Genomic DNA, 14795 nt, shown 5'->3' with positions numbered 1-14795 from the left:
CTACCCACTAAGCCACTGTTTCACTCACAGGATATAATCAATTTCATGTGTTCAGTGTTGCTAGGTAGTTTGACAACTGGTGTATTTCTCAGTTGCATCGAGCTCACAATATAGAGGCAGTCCTCTGTAATGGCCAGCAGGGGGCGATCAAAGCGAGGGCTGAAAGATTTGAACCACTTAACGTCTTCGTTTAAAAGATTGCACCCTCAATACATCACCTCATGATAATGAATCTCAGGGAATATCACTGCTGGTGTTTTATACACCACATAACAGTCAGAAGTGCAGTACAGTACCCTTACACTTCACATTTTTATTATCAAGCAGTCAGAGTGTTTTCTTTTACAGCTGTGGATCGCAGTGTATAGTCATAGTTGTCGGTACAATCTGAATTAATGTGTATTCAGGAAATAAATTAATTATTAGATACATATTTAGATTATGAGTTACAAAAAGTAATTCTACTGTACTGTGTATACAAAGTGGCCAGGACTGCAGCACTGAACACCATGTTACATCCACATGTATCATGTACGGTTACAAAAAAGATGTGTGAACCATTTGGAACCCCTCAGAATTCAGTCATAACAACACGGATTAAAACTTTTTGTTTTTCAATTTCCAGACTAATGACTGCTTGAATCATCAGGTTGCCCATATACGATATCAGATTGGAGATATGGGTTATAAATAAGTATGGCCCTACTAAATTTACAGTAAAATATGCTTAATTTCACAGACCTTGTTTTACAAAACTCACAGATTTTAAAGATTTTTAAACAAAAGTGCCACATTTCACAGCACTTAATTAAATTAAATTACCCTCATTAATTGAATGATAGAGTAAATAGAAGCTACAATACACAGTACAGCCTACATTAACGGTTGAATGTAAACCTAAAACACCCAGTGAAACACGTCCGTGTTTTGACACACCCCCCTCTCTGCGTCCACAGAATTGGTTGGGAGTTTTTCAAATCTATCTATCTATCTATCTATCTATCTATCTATCTATCTATCTATCTATCTATCTATCTATCTATCTATCTATCTATCTAAACAATCTATTTTCTCCCTTTGAGGATTCCATAATCAATGGAAAAGTGTGCTTCTCTACACACGTGACCATCTCTGTGCTGCGCCTCAAAAGAACAAGTCAGTAAAGGATTATGCTCCAGATTTAATTTGTCTATGTACAGTTTATTTCTTACTTTATAAACTCAGCAAACTCTAAAGATGCTCGGTTACACTAGGACCGCCTCAGTGCAGATTAACCAGTAAACATAAGACACTTGACTGCTAGGTGAATGAAAAGTCTTAAATCGCTAAACACAAAGCTTACATTTTGATTTTCACAGCAAATGGCATATCACACGGGTAAAGGCGCATTTCAAAGTCCGTGACGCGATTTTTAAGGCCTTGAATTAGGTAGGGAGATATATATGAGGAATAAATATGCACACACCATCTAGACTTAAGTCTGCTTTTCATGTTAAAGATCTCATGTGAACTACGCCTCATTTAAAACTAATTTCAGATCACAAATAAACTCGCCTCGTGCAGGTAAAAAGATGCAGTCGGCTACTGAACACGTGTCAGAGGGGGCGTGTGTCGGTTCGCTCTCGTCAATCGGGGTGGGGGTCAGCACCAGTAGAGAGGAAGCATAATGCAATTGGGTAAAAATTGGATGTGCTAAAAAATTCAGGAGAAAGAGGGGAGAAAATGCATTTAAAAAATCCAAATAAATAAATGATTGGTAGCATAAAAGCAATTATTTCTGTTAATATTCATTTAACTCGCTTGCTTTTGTAAAGGTATGAATTTTCCACAGCCTATGTCCAGCTCTGTCTTACACCCTTAAACCTGTTATTCAAAATGCTTGTGATAAAACCAACACATGATTCCCCAGTGGCAGGTCCAACATTTTTTATTTTCCTTCATTGAACATAAATCAAGCTTGAGACAATACATTAAGAATACATTATTATAAATATGAAACCCTGACATGCTGCCCTCCCAATAACACAATATTCTCATTATACTTATATTATATCATATGTACCAATAACATAAAAACATTTTCATAAATAAGACTATTTACACAGGCATGTCGGCCTTGATTATTTTCTCAACATGCATCCAAAATATAAAAATAGAAATCTGATTGTTTAGGTTTATGTACATTTTTTATAAATATAAAGACTACAAATTGTATTTTTAAAATACAAAGATAAATACACTCACACTGTGTACACTGTGTCCCAGAACAAAATAACAAGAGAATCCATACATCATTTGGATAATTAGCATTCACAAAACACATGACGGTCAGAAATGCAACTTTAAGCACAATTGCAGGTCTCTGATTTTAATTATATTAAATAACAGTTCTGTCTTTCTCGTGCAGAAAATGTTGAATTCTCTTTAGCTTTGCCGGACGTCCTGCAAAAGTTTGTTGATCTCTGCCACCAGCTCGGTGGCGTCCATGATCTCGCTTCGGCTTTCGCACCGCTTTCCGTGGAGTACCGACTCCAGCTCGTCCTCCTCGTGGTTTTCGGGGATCTCCTCCATCGCGGGCAGCCATTTGGAACAGGATGCCGACATTGACAGTGGAGCTGCGAGTGGAGGAGCCCCCGCTGTGTTGGACATGTGACTGGCCGGTGCGTGGCCGTGTCCAGGATTCTGAAAATGTGTATTGGCAGCCCAGGCTGCTACACCGTGCTGGAAGGCCGACGCAGAGTTTGCTTTACCAGGCAGATGCCCTTTTCTCCTTTCGAGTGACCCAGTGCCCACGGGGCACACTGGCACCCTCTCTGTTTCATTGGTTTCAGTGTATGCATCCAGAGAGGCGGGGAGGAGCCTCTGGAAGACACTGTTCATTTCGGAGAGCAGAGACGTGGTTCCGCAAAGGTCCTCCGGATTTTCTTCGCCATCCTGGCCCTCTTCTTCTTCGCTTTCCTTACCGAAGGTTGAGAAGCTCTTCTTCCTGAGAGTGGACTCATCAGATTGGGTGGTTTCAGGGACAGGGGGCTGTTGGGGATCTTCGCCAGGGATGTAAAGGTTGCTGCGGTAGTCGGATGATGCCTGCGAGGACAAGGGTGGCATCCAGCACTGATCCGAGTGACCCAGGACGCGACACTCTTCTGTACACAGCTTCATTGCTGGAATAAAAGAAAACAATAAATAAATAAACGTTAGCTGGTTTCGCTAACCACCGATCTAAATTGGTTAAATTGACCATCTTTGAAATCAGGATTCTGCAGCCTTTGTCTGAGGCTTTTCTTCTCAAGGCTTCTGAAAGATGAAATGATTTGGATAATAGCTAATGCGTCATGTTTTTTTACCGCCTCTGAATTTAAAACTGAGAGTGCGCACTCAGTGATGGAAAATGTGTTATAACCTGGAACCTAAAATTAATTCAGGCTCTTAACCATTCAAATAAGTGTGTTTACAGATGAACAATGGAATAAAAGCTCTTCCACATTTAGCATCTCTTCACCTGGCTCTCTCTCTCTCGCTTTCCTCACCGTACCATCTAAAGAATATGTAATTCAAATCAAATACACCAACTTATAACCTTCATTACACATGCACGCCACTGCTCAGTCACGTCCCAGGGACTTCATTATGGACCCATTAGCTTTGAAAGGGCCATTTATAATACACCTCACAGCTAATAGAAAACAAAATCTGGTGCATTTGCAAAACAGAGCCTCTGTGCGGAATTGATTTGGGCCACTCGCTGATGAAAGCCGAGAACCAAAGATTAAACTAACTGATTTACAGAAAAAGGGGGCTTTACAGAGTTTTCAAAGGCTTGAATTGGCACTCGGAGGCGCTCGGCTTATCGTGGTGCATCAATGACTGTCTGTTAAGATCAAAGCTGCTTCTTAATTTCATTAAAAACTTCCCTCATCATTTCAAAAACATCAGATGCATCATTATAATAAGGGTCCGCATTTAATCTACAAGAGTAAAATGAAAGATGATGATCCAGTGATACAGTGGTAGCCTATTGGGTAGAGATTTGGGTTATCAACTGAGAGGTTGAGAGTTCGAGCAAGGCCCTTAACCCTCTCTGCTCCAGGGGCAACGTATAATGGCTGACCCTGCACTCTGACCCCAGCTCCTGGGATATGCGAAGAAACAGTGTTGTTGTACTGTACATCTGTATATGTATAAATGACAAATAAAGGCATTCTATTCTATTCAATTCTATACTTTTTTTCCATCTCATCTTCATGTTTTACCACCTCTTTATCCTGGTCAGGGTCACGGTGGGGCTGACTTTTCCAGAATCACTGGGCGCAATGCAGTAAGACATCGCAGACAGGACACTAATCAAACGCAGGGCCTCAGCCATCCCCCCTCCCTCAGACATAGGCAATCATGAGTGTATGTTGATGCCTGACTGGCCAATAGAATTGGTCATATACAGTATATAAAATAATACATAATATTTGTTAATTAATTATTGGAATTATTTTTAATAACTTCTACTACTTTATCCTGAGCAAGGTTGCAATTGGTCCATCCCAGCTGTAAGATTCAGGGCCTCAGTCATCCCCCCTTCCCTCAGACATAGGCAAACATGTCTGTATGTAGATTCCTGACTGGCCAATTGTTGGACATCCCATTCCAAAACCATGGGCACAGATATAGAGTCTCTAGTTTATTTAGAATGTACAATTTTATTAGGATAGAATATAGAATGACTTAATTTGTCATATATACTGTACATATACAGGTGTACAGTACAACATAATAAACCAGCTTGTTTGGAAGCTGGAGTCAGAGCACAGGGTCACCCATTGTACAGCGCCCCTAGAGCAGAGAAGGTTAAGGGCCTTGTTGTTAAGGGCCCAACAGTGGCTGCATAGCAGAGCTGGGATTCAAACTCTAAACCTTTTAATTGATAGTCCAAAGCTCTATCCACTAGACTACCGCTGTCACTATAATTTTATAGCTGATCATACACACCTGCTAGCATTGAGTTTTCCTGAAACACCTGAACTCAATAATTAGGAAGGTTGTCTGACTATCTTTGGCCATATACAGTATATGAAAATAAAACACAGTACTTGTTAATTTATTATGTAAATAATTTTCAATTACCACTTTATCCTGAGCAAGGTTGCTGTAATAATCCGGACAGAGCCTTCATCTCTTTCAGGGCATCAATTACTGACTCATTCACTCACTCAAACATATAGCAATATAGAGTAAGTTGAACTACTGGACTATTTTTAGAGGTGGGAGGAAATCATCAAATGCCAAGCATCTGGCACATTTTGTACATCCCTCCCAACAGTTTGATCTCTCAGTAACAGTAAGACTAAAACACATTCATTAATTTATCTTTCCAAGCTGCTTCAGAGCCTGTCCAGGAATTCACACTGGATAGTCTATTTATCACACAATAACCCCTCCACTTATCCAAATAAACTGTATAAAGTGGCCAGTCCATCTATTTGCAAATTTGGGGGAGGAATGAAACACACGTACCTAGAGAAACGCACTGTGGCAAAATAAAAACAGGACCACGGAGTTCACATTGTGTGTAATCAAAAAAGAGGACTGAACCTGAAACCCTGAGGCTGTGCAACATCAACCCTATCTGCTGAGCCACCATGCAACATCGAATAGTAGAGTGAAAGGTGCAGTTGTAGCCTAGTGGTTAAGGTACTGGACTAGTAATCAAAAGATTGCTAGTTCAAGCCCCATTACTGCCAGGTTGCCACTGTTGGGCCTCTGAGCAAGACCCTTAACCCTCAATTGCTTATATACAGTATATTGTCAATATTTGTTACTCAGTTGATTGTGTCATATTGTCTGAGATCCTACAAAAGACTCGTGGAAGAACTTTTCCCCTTTATATGGGAATCATTCAGTCTAAAAAAAAACAGTGCCTGTGGGATTCATGTATGTCATAATATACAGTACATATCCCCTATAGGTGGATGTATTTTAATTCACTGCAGCTTTATACATTATTGTGGTTTAAAGGTTTTGGCTTATTCCACACCAATAACTCTGCCTCACACTGTGGTAAAGTGCTGGTTTGTATTTTAAAGAGAATGCTAACTACATGTACGCACTTTGTTTACCTGGGTGTGGCCGGTGCTGTCCGTCAGGCGTGAAGAGCTCGTTAAATCCTTCACCCATCAGAGGAGACTCTCTTCCCATCTCACAATCACTGTCCCCGGCTTCACTGTCCCCTCTACCGCTGTCCTTCAGACTGAACTTGTCCATCTCGTTCAGTGCATATCTGCGGACAGAATTAGCAGAAGTTAGATTTGCACCCTTATAATGTTTTGTGATCTTTATCTTACTGTACGATCTACATCCAAGCACATGCATTTGGGTCTGCATATGACAGGTCTGATTTGTGTTCAAAGGTTCTTTTGTATTTTTATTTCTTTATTTATTATTATTATTATTATTAATCATTAAATTTTCATAATTTTTATTATTTTATTATCATACTACAGTTTAATGAAATCATAGTTAATAGACATTAACAGTAATTTCTCTGTACTTATGTAGCTATATTTATAATAGTGTTAATATCATAATGTTTAGTATCGACTGATACTCTGTGCTGATCTCCGCAGTAACCGAGCTGACGCTGTGTCGTCAAGATATGCAAAACATGCAAATCACACTTGTTCACAGTAGGGCTGCACAATTCACTGTGGTTTTTGCTTTCACTGTGGTTTCCCTTTGAAAATCAGCTAGAAGTGGGCAGGTATGCATGTGACAGGAATTTCTGGGTTTTATTTTAGTGCTTGATTTATTGTTGGGTATGCCATTTTATTTCAATTCACTCAAATGCTTTTTATTTGCAAGTTTGCAAGTTTGCAAGTTTTTATTAAAGTTTTTAATTAAAGTTTTATTAAACTTTAATTAAGTTTTTATTAAAGCTGGAGTGTTTTGGCAATTTGGAAACAATTGTGGTAGAAGGAAGCTTTGCGAGCAACATGAAAAGGAAAATAAAAACAATACACAATACATGATAATTCAACTCGTACAGATTATTCAAATGTATTTTTGGTGGCAATCTATGTTGATGTATTCATCCAAATAACATGACTAGTTAGTCCTTCCTCTAATAATTAAAAGGTAATATTTTAGTCTTTTTGGAGTGTCTTGCATTTGTGCAAGAACACCCTATTGTAGTACAGTGTAGTACAGTAGTTCTGGGAGTGACATTGAGTTTAAAAGGCATTGAGTTTTAAGGTATTTTTCTCATAAGGATGTATGGTCCCATGAAACTGCATATATTTTAGGCTAATATAGAGTAATGTGGTTGTTTTTGACACTTACATACACTAAAAATAACGCAAGTATAATATAAAAAACACTGAAATACAATTGAAAACAGGTAAATACAATAAAACCTGCACTTTACCTTTACTTATTTATTGTTTCCTTATGCTTCTTAATTAGTAAAGAGAACTTACGAGCAATAATAATTAAGAGGTTTAGTGTTTCTATGTCGTTCTTTTAATACATTAAGTCAAATTAAGCTTTTTTATTTAACAATAAGCATTTTAGACTCTCTCGAAAAAAGCTGATTCTCAGTATTTCTCAGCACCCTGAGCTGTAACACAAGTTTAAAAGTGAAACAGGAGGAAACATGTGGGGCTTTCAGAGTGGAATTGATGGCTATGCCACACAAATGCAGATTTGTCTCGTATTCGCAATTTTTCAGGCTGAGCGCTGAACAAAGCAGCAGTCGCACACACGTTGAGTTTAAGGGTACAAACTTCTTGACGAAGAGTGTTGAGTTTCAAAGATTTTGAGTTTAAGGGACGTTAAGTTACAAGGTACCGCTCTGTGTGTGTATAAATATACGTATATACTATACTCCCAGCTAAACCAAGAAAGTTATCTACCACATTTTCAACTGTTAAAATGTAGACCTGACTACATGTCTTCAGACTAGTGGAAGAAAATCAGAGCACCCAAAGGAAACCCACTTGGATACAGGGAGAGCATGCAATCTCAGCACAGAAAGGACACTGGCCATCTGGCCAGGGAATCAAACCCAGGCCCTTCTTGCTGTGAGGCGACAGTGCTACCCACTGTGCCACTACGCCACCCCATTAAGAAACATGTACACACAATTGGAAGAGTACATAATGAAAAATTAAATATTAAAAGTGCAGAAAAGTGACTGATGCAAAAGACAAACTTTGAACACGTAATGATTATCACATCTTTGACCCATTTCTTTCACATGCCCTACTTATTAAAAATCATGCAAAATATACACTTTTATTTCATGATTCATTCTGGCATCTATGAGAAAAACCAGCACACCATGAAGCAGCTGCCTGCATATGCATACACTCCGAACAAAATGGAGGCAGCGGTGCTACAGTCTGAGCCCCCTCAAATGATCAGACCGGGCTCTCTAAGGCCCAGTCTGGGACCCCGAACGACCCACGAAAGGTTGAAAGGTGATTGGTTACCTGTAGCTCCGAGTGTATTTGTTGCCACGGAAACTGGGTCTGGGTTGGTACTGGCCCTGATGGAGTATGGACAGAAGCTGTGAGACTTGCTATAGCCGAACAGGAAGAACAGAAAAGGTGGGAGGGGGCAGGGGGCGGGGGGGCAAACAAGAAAAAGAAAAAAAAATGGAAAACAAAAATGAGTAATGGTGGACCAGATGCCAATGCTACACAGGGCAGGGAGGGGGTGAACGAAGGATCATGCCGGATATGGATGGGTTAATGAATGACAAAAACAAAAAAGTACTCTGTGCAAACACACAAAAAGGGGGTAACAGTATACTCAACACAAAATAATAACTTGTTTAATAAAAAATTTAACTTCAGACATTTAATTCAGTTCATTCTGGGTGTTATACATACTTTAGTAAATCTAGATATTTTAATAATTAGATATTTAATTAATTATTTATTAAGTAACATGTAACAACACAATAAAATAACATTTATTATTATTATTATTATTATATATTTTTTTTTAATAACGTTTGTCTTACCTCAACGGGTGGTGAGGCATGAGCAAGCTCCAGGGCGAAGTTCTCTGCAACATGATTGGAGGAAATGGTGACCAAGCTGTTGAGTGACTGGCGACTGTTGTGTGTATGCCTGCTGTCAGGAGCTGGAGAGCCTGAAGGTGAGCGTGGGTGTGCCCTTACAGGCAGTGTTCCGTTCACTGTTGGCACCAGGGTGATATCACCCTTGTGGATCTGCCTGGCAGGTTTCTTGGGGTGGTTCTGATAGGTAGACTCTGCCACACGGCAGTTGTAAGAGTGCCGTGGATCCTTCTGGTCCCGAGAGCAACGTGTCGCAAACAAGACCATGACGAGCAGCAGCACGCCACAGATGGCACCCAGTGAGATGATAATTATCATGGAGAGGTCAAGTGAACCCTGGCCAGAAGAGTCAGCAGGTGTGAAGTAAGTATCAGGGTGATCACGCAACAAAATGTGCAGGACAGCACGAGTGGCGAGGCGAGCAGATGCCCCGCGGTCCTGAACCAGCACTGCCAGGTCAAAACTGTCCTTCCCTAAAGGTTCCAGACTCGCATTGGTTCTCAGCTCACATCTTTTTGGCTCCATCACAAACAACCCTTCTTCATTTCCACCCATAATGGAGCATGTGACCTCGCCGTTAGCTCCTGCATCCCGATCAGTGGCCTTGATGGTCGTCACTAGGTGCCCTGGTTCGGCAAGCCTCCAAAGCGGCACTTCGGCTGTGTGGTTGCTGAGCGATGGCGCCACAATAACTGGCGAATTGTCATTCTCATCCAAAACGGTTAGAATAACAGTGGCGTTGGCATTGAGTGAGGCGTCACCTCCTCCATCCTGGGCCTGTACTGTAAAGGCCAATCGGTTCACCTCCTCGCGGTCAAAGCTACGCAAAGCATACACAGAACCACTGGATGGGTCGATAGTCACATAGGTAGAAATAGAGCTCCCCTGCACCATGCTTTCCAGGATGGAGTAGGTCACCTGGCCGTTCGTGCCCAGGTCTGGGTCGGTGGCCACCACCGAGGTGAGATACGCACCAGGTGAGTTGTTTTCTGACTTGAAGATCTCATAGCGGCTCTTTTCAAAGCGAGGTGGGTTGTCGTTTTCATCCTGCACCTGCACCGTAAAGTGTTTGATGGTAGAAAGGCTGGGTGAGCCGTGGTCCTCTGCGATTATAGTCAGGCTGTACTCTGAGCGCTTCTCACGGTCCAGGGAAACATTGGTCAAAATCATGTAGTTGTTCTCGTAGGTTTTCTGCAACCGGAAGTGCCCATGACCGTGCAACTTGCAAGTCACCTCTCCATTTAGACCCGAATCGCTGTCGTCCACTCGAACCAGTGCAATGAAGGTGTCGACGGGTGCTGCTTCTGAAATGTAGGCCACCTCCTCCTTCCCCTGCGTCATCAAGTTAATATTGATTTTGGGCTTGTTGTCATTAATATCCACCACTTTGACTATGATCTTGCAGTGGCCTGGAATGGAATTGGGTCCCATGTCATGGGCTTGGATGTCAATCTCATAGGACGAGGCGGTCTCATAGTCCACTTTCTTGATTAGAGTAATTTGTCCGTTTTCAGGATCAATCTTGAACGTCTCAAGGATTTTCAGAGACACATGACTGCTGAAGGAGTAGACGATCTTTCCGTTGGCGCCTTCATCTGGATCTGTGGCGTTTAGGTCCACCAGAAGGGTTCCGGGCACTGAATTCTCAGGAAGGCTGACCACATAGGCCTGCTCATCGAACACCGGGCTGTTATCATTGGAATCCAGAATACTTATCTTTAGTAAAGTGGATCCAGAGCGAGGTGGTGAGCCCGAGTCGGCCGCGCTCAGCACCAGCTGAAAGCTTGGCTGGGTCTCCCGGTCAAGCTCGCGTACGACGACCAGGTCAGCATACCGAGCGCCATCGGTGCGAGTCCGGATGTCGATACGGAAGAAGCTGTTTCGTGCCAGTGAGTAAGAGTGAAGTGCATTGTCGCCCACATCCGGGTCTGTAGCAGCATCTAGGGGCAACCGTGTCCCCACGGCGGCACTCTCTGAAATTTCGACAGGGACCATAGAACGGGCAAAACGTGGAGAGTGGTCATTGACGTCAAGGACCTCGACTTGGACACGAAAGAGTTGCAGGTGCTCAGCGGGCAGCGTGACTACATCGAACTCAAGGGTGCAGTTCGGGTGGCTGCCGCAAAGCGCCTCCCTATCAATCCGCGATCCTACAGTGATCTCACCATCGTCTTCGCGCACGGCGATCAACGGCGCGCTTCCACCCGCGTGCATTGCGCGAAATCGTGGAGAAACTGAGCTCGGTAACCGGGACAAAGATCCCGCTGCGTCTTCACGCAACCTGCCGATCACTGTGCCCACCCGCTGCTCCTCCAGAACTTTATACTTTAAAGTCTTACCAGGCGCGTCGCGCGCAGCCGCCACTGCCAAAAGAGCGACTTGCAGGAGAAGTAAAGTGCGCATCTTTGTCCTCCCCATCTTAAAGCTGTTCCAAAAGTCGTAATTCCAACAGTGTTGCGTCTGATATGTAGACTGTATTTCCTTTCAAAGTCGAAGCATGTTAAATCCTCACTTAAAATCCCCTCCGCGTCGATCTAATGCAAAAAGTACAGATGCGCGCACATGAAGCAAAACTGCGCGCTTAGGTTCCAGTGTCCCAGTATTCGGCTGCTTTACGGAGGGGACATAAGGACTCCGATGCGGCACCCCACGCTCGTGGTCTGATGATACTGAACGCCAACACTTTCTTCCACTGAGAGTGAGCGTGTGCGCGCGTCTGTGGGAGGCGCCTTGAAGTGTGTGTGTGCGTGTGTGTGTGTCTGCGTGCGCGCGCGCAAACTGAGTAGCTCTATTGCCGTCTGCGTCTCCAGCGCTCAGACTCTAAGTCTGAACAGCGCGCACACAATAGCACTATAAACACACAATGTCCAGATTTAATATCCCTTTATCACACACACTCACACACACATAGAAAAGAGAGAGAGAGAGAGAGAGAGAGAGAGAGAGAGAGAGTAAGAGAGAGAGTAAGGCAATAACAGCAAATATACATAAATAAGTGAAGAGATAATATATTTATATACACTGCCTGGCCAAAAAAAAGGTCACCACCTGGATTTAACTAAGCATAGTTAAATAGGTAAGAGCCTCCCATTAGATAATTACTGCATGGGTGATTATGTTTCAGCTGGCAACAAGTTATTTAACCCTAACTGATGCAGTGAGTAGCTTCTCATTTGTTAAACAACCATGTCGAAAGACACATCCTGTGGTCGTGGAAAAGGTGTTAATCTGTTTCAGAAGGGTCAAATTATTGGCATGCATCAAGCAGAGAAAACATCTAAGAAGAAGCTGAAACTACTAAAATCGGGTTAAGAACTGTCCAACGCATTATTAAAAAGTGGAAGGACAGTGGGGAAACATCATCTTCGAGTAAGGAATGTGGTCGGAAAAAAAATCTTAAATAATCGTGATAGGCGATCACTTAAACGTTTGGTGAAATCAAATGGTAGAAAAACTATAGTAGAACTCAGGGAGATGTTTAATAGTGAAGGTAAGAACATTTCCACACGCACAATGAGAAGGGAACTCAAGGGATTGGGACTAAACAGCTGTGTAGCCTTAAGAAAACCACTTGTCAGTGAGGCTAACCGGCAAAAACGGCTTCAATTTGCTAGGGAGCATAAAGATTCGACTCTTGAGCAATGGAAGAAGGTCATGTGGTCTGATGAGTCCAGATTTACCCTGTTCCAGAGTGATGGGCGCATCAGGGTAAGAAGAGAGGTGGCTGAAGTGATGCACCCATCATGCCTAGTGCCTACCGTACAAGCCTGTCGGGGCAGTGCTATGATCTGGGGTTGCTGCAGTTGGTCAGGTCTAGGTTATGTGCAACGTTATGTGCCCAAAGAATGAGGTCAGCTGACTACCTGAATATACTGAACGACCAGGTTATTCCATCAATGGATTTTTTCTTCCCTGATGGCACGGGCATATTCCAAGATGACAATGCCAGGATTCAACGGGCTCAGATTGTGAAAGAGTGATTCAGGGAGCATGAGACATGAGACATCATTTTCACACATGGATTGGCCACCACAGAGTCCAGACCTGAACCCCATTGAGAATCTTTGGGATGTGCTGGAGAAGACTTTGCGCAGTGGTCCAAAGTAATTAAAAAAGGAAAACAAAGAAAAAACTAAAAAAAGTAAAGCATCTTACTTCATTATTTGATCCTCAATTAGGTAGGAAGTGTTTCTCATTCAGGCGAACATGCTGTTTGTGGTTACTGCACTTTTTTTCCTCCCAAACTCCGAAGCAGCTTGTTTACAATCCAAGCCCATAAAGTGACTTTATGAGGTGGTGGGCAATGAGTGAAGATGCTAGTAAGTTAAGTAGAGCTGCTGCATTAAACACACTCTTTACCCGATGGCTTTAGTTTTACTGAGGTTTTTATTTCGGTTATAAATGCAGAGGCCATAAATGGTGGACCAACACAACAGATACTAACGGAGAGGATCTGCTCACACTCTGTCCCTCAGTGAGCGTAGAGAATCAGTGAATAGGATTGAAGTCCTAAACAATAAGTGCGGTTTCTTCAGAGGTCATGGTGCTGAGCATCTGCCTGTGGATGCTTTATCTGATGTGGGTAATCCTTACCAAGCGAAATCTAAATCCTGAATTGATGCTTAGAGTGTTGAGACTGGCAGTTAATTATGAACAAATGTACAACTGTATGAGTTATAGAATTACTGACCACACGCTAAATATTTTTGCATCCGTAATGTGCTTTTATACATGTAATAACCAAGTAAACTAGTGTTTATTTATAAATCCTGAGTCATCTGGTGCAGAAACAGTTCTGATAATACTTTACAATTACAACAATACTTCAAATGTACTGCTTTTAACATCCATTCTGGTATCACAGTAGAAGCGAAATAAAGAATTGTATGTAATTTGACTTACATATCACAAAATATATGTCAATATAAGAAATGCACAGTGTTGAATACTAATTGATTCAATCAGTCAATGCTATAGGCTGCATTACATTTGGGTGAGAGCCATCTGGAGAGATGCAGGCCAATGCAGCTTGGCCCAAAACCATCTGTATGGTATAATATGACGACAGCTATTATGCAGGCTGAAGATCCTAAGGGCACTTTTCCATCTATTAGTCCCTCTGCTTGGTCAAATCCAAAATGTTCTCACATAGTGCCTGTCTATGAGGTTAAACGTTGCATTAGTCTGGTCTGAGCTAACTGAATTAAATACTAATTTAATTTACCTTTAAGTTACACTAAGTTTGCAACAAAGCTACTAGACATGACTGAATTTATTTATTTATTTATTTTACTGCAATTATCCAGTAAAACGTCTAAACATAAGTAAATAGAGCTGCTTTAGCTTAGAATTTTGCCTAAAATCTTAGTAGCACTACACGCTATATAGTCTAGCCTTAGTTATAGTTACACAATTAGAATACCAACTGACTTTACTATATATACACCGATCAGCCATAACATTAAAACCACCTCCTGGTTTCTACACTCACTGTCCATTTTATCAGCTCCACTCACCATATTAAAGCACTTTGTAGTTCTACAATTACTGAATGTAGTCCGTATGTTTCTCTACATGCTTTGTTAGCCCCCTTTCATGCTGTTCTTCAATGGTCAGGACTCTCCCAGGACCACCACAGAGCAGGTATTATTTGGGTGGTGGATCATTCTCAGCACTGCAGTGACACTGACATGGTGGTGGTGTGTTAGTGTGTGTTGTGTCACTG

General features: G+C 41.9%; 1 protein-coding gene across 2 annotated transcripts; it reads right to left on the bottom strand.

Moving 5' to 3' along the window:
* Positions 1 to 1919: 1919 nt before the first annotated feature.
* Positions 1920 to 11473, bottom strand: pcdh18b (protocadherin 18b). Of its 2 annotated transcripts, none has more exons than XM_062999863.1 (4): positions 9014 to 11473; positions 8478 to 8566; positions 6108 to 6268; positions 1920 to 3161 (listed from the first exon to the last, which is right to left on the bottom strand). In XM_062999863.1, exons 1-4 carry the CDS (start codon positions 11471 to 11473, stop codon positions 2425 to 2427), a joined length of 3447 nt encoding a protein of 1148 aa, XP_062855933.1. In that variant the 3' UTR covers positions 1920 to 2424. The 2 variants fall into 2 exon arrangements, with proteins under 2 accessions (XP_062855933.1, XP_062855934.1); XM_062999864.1 differs by having other exon boundaries at positions 8478 to 8533.
* Positions 11474 to 14795: the final 3322 nt, after the last annotated feature.

This window comes from Trichomycterus rosablanca, chromosome 8, assembly GCF_030014385.1.
Source record: "Trichomycterus rosablanca isolate fTriRos1 chromosome 8, fTriRos1.hap1, whole genome shotgun sequence".
In the NCBI taxonomy this organism is placed as follows: Eukaryota; Metazoa; Chordata; class Actinopteri; order Siluriformes; family Trichomycteridae; genus Trichomycterus; species Trichomycterus rosablanca.
Note: the sequence above shows the minus strand (reverse complement) of the source record. Positions and strands in the feature narration are given on the sequence as shown.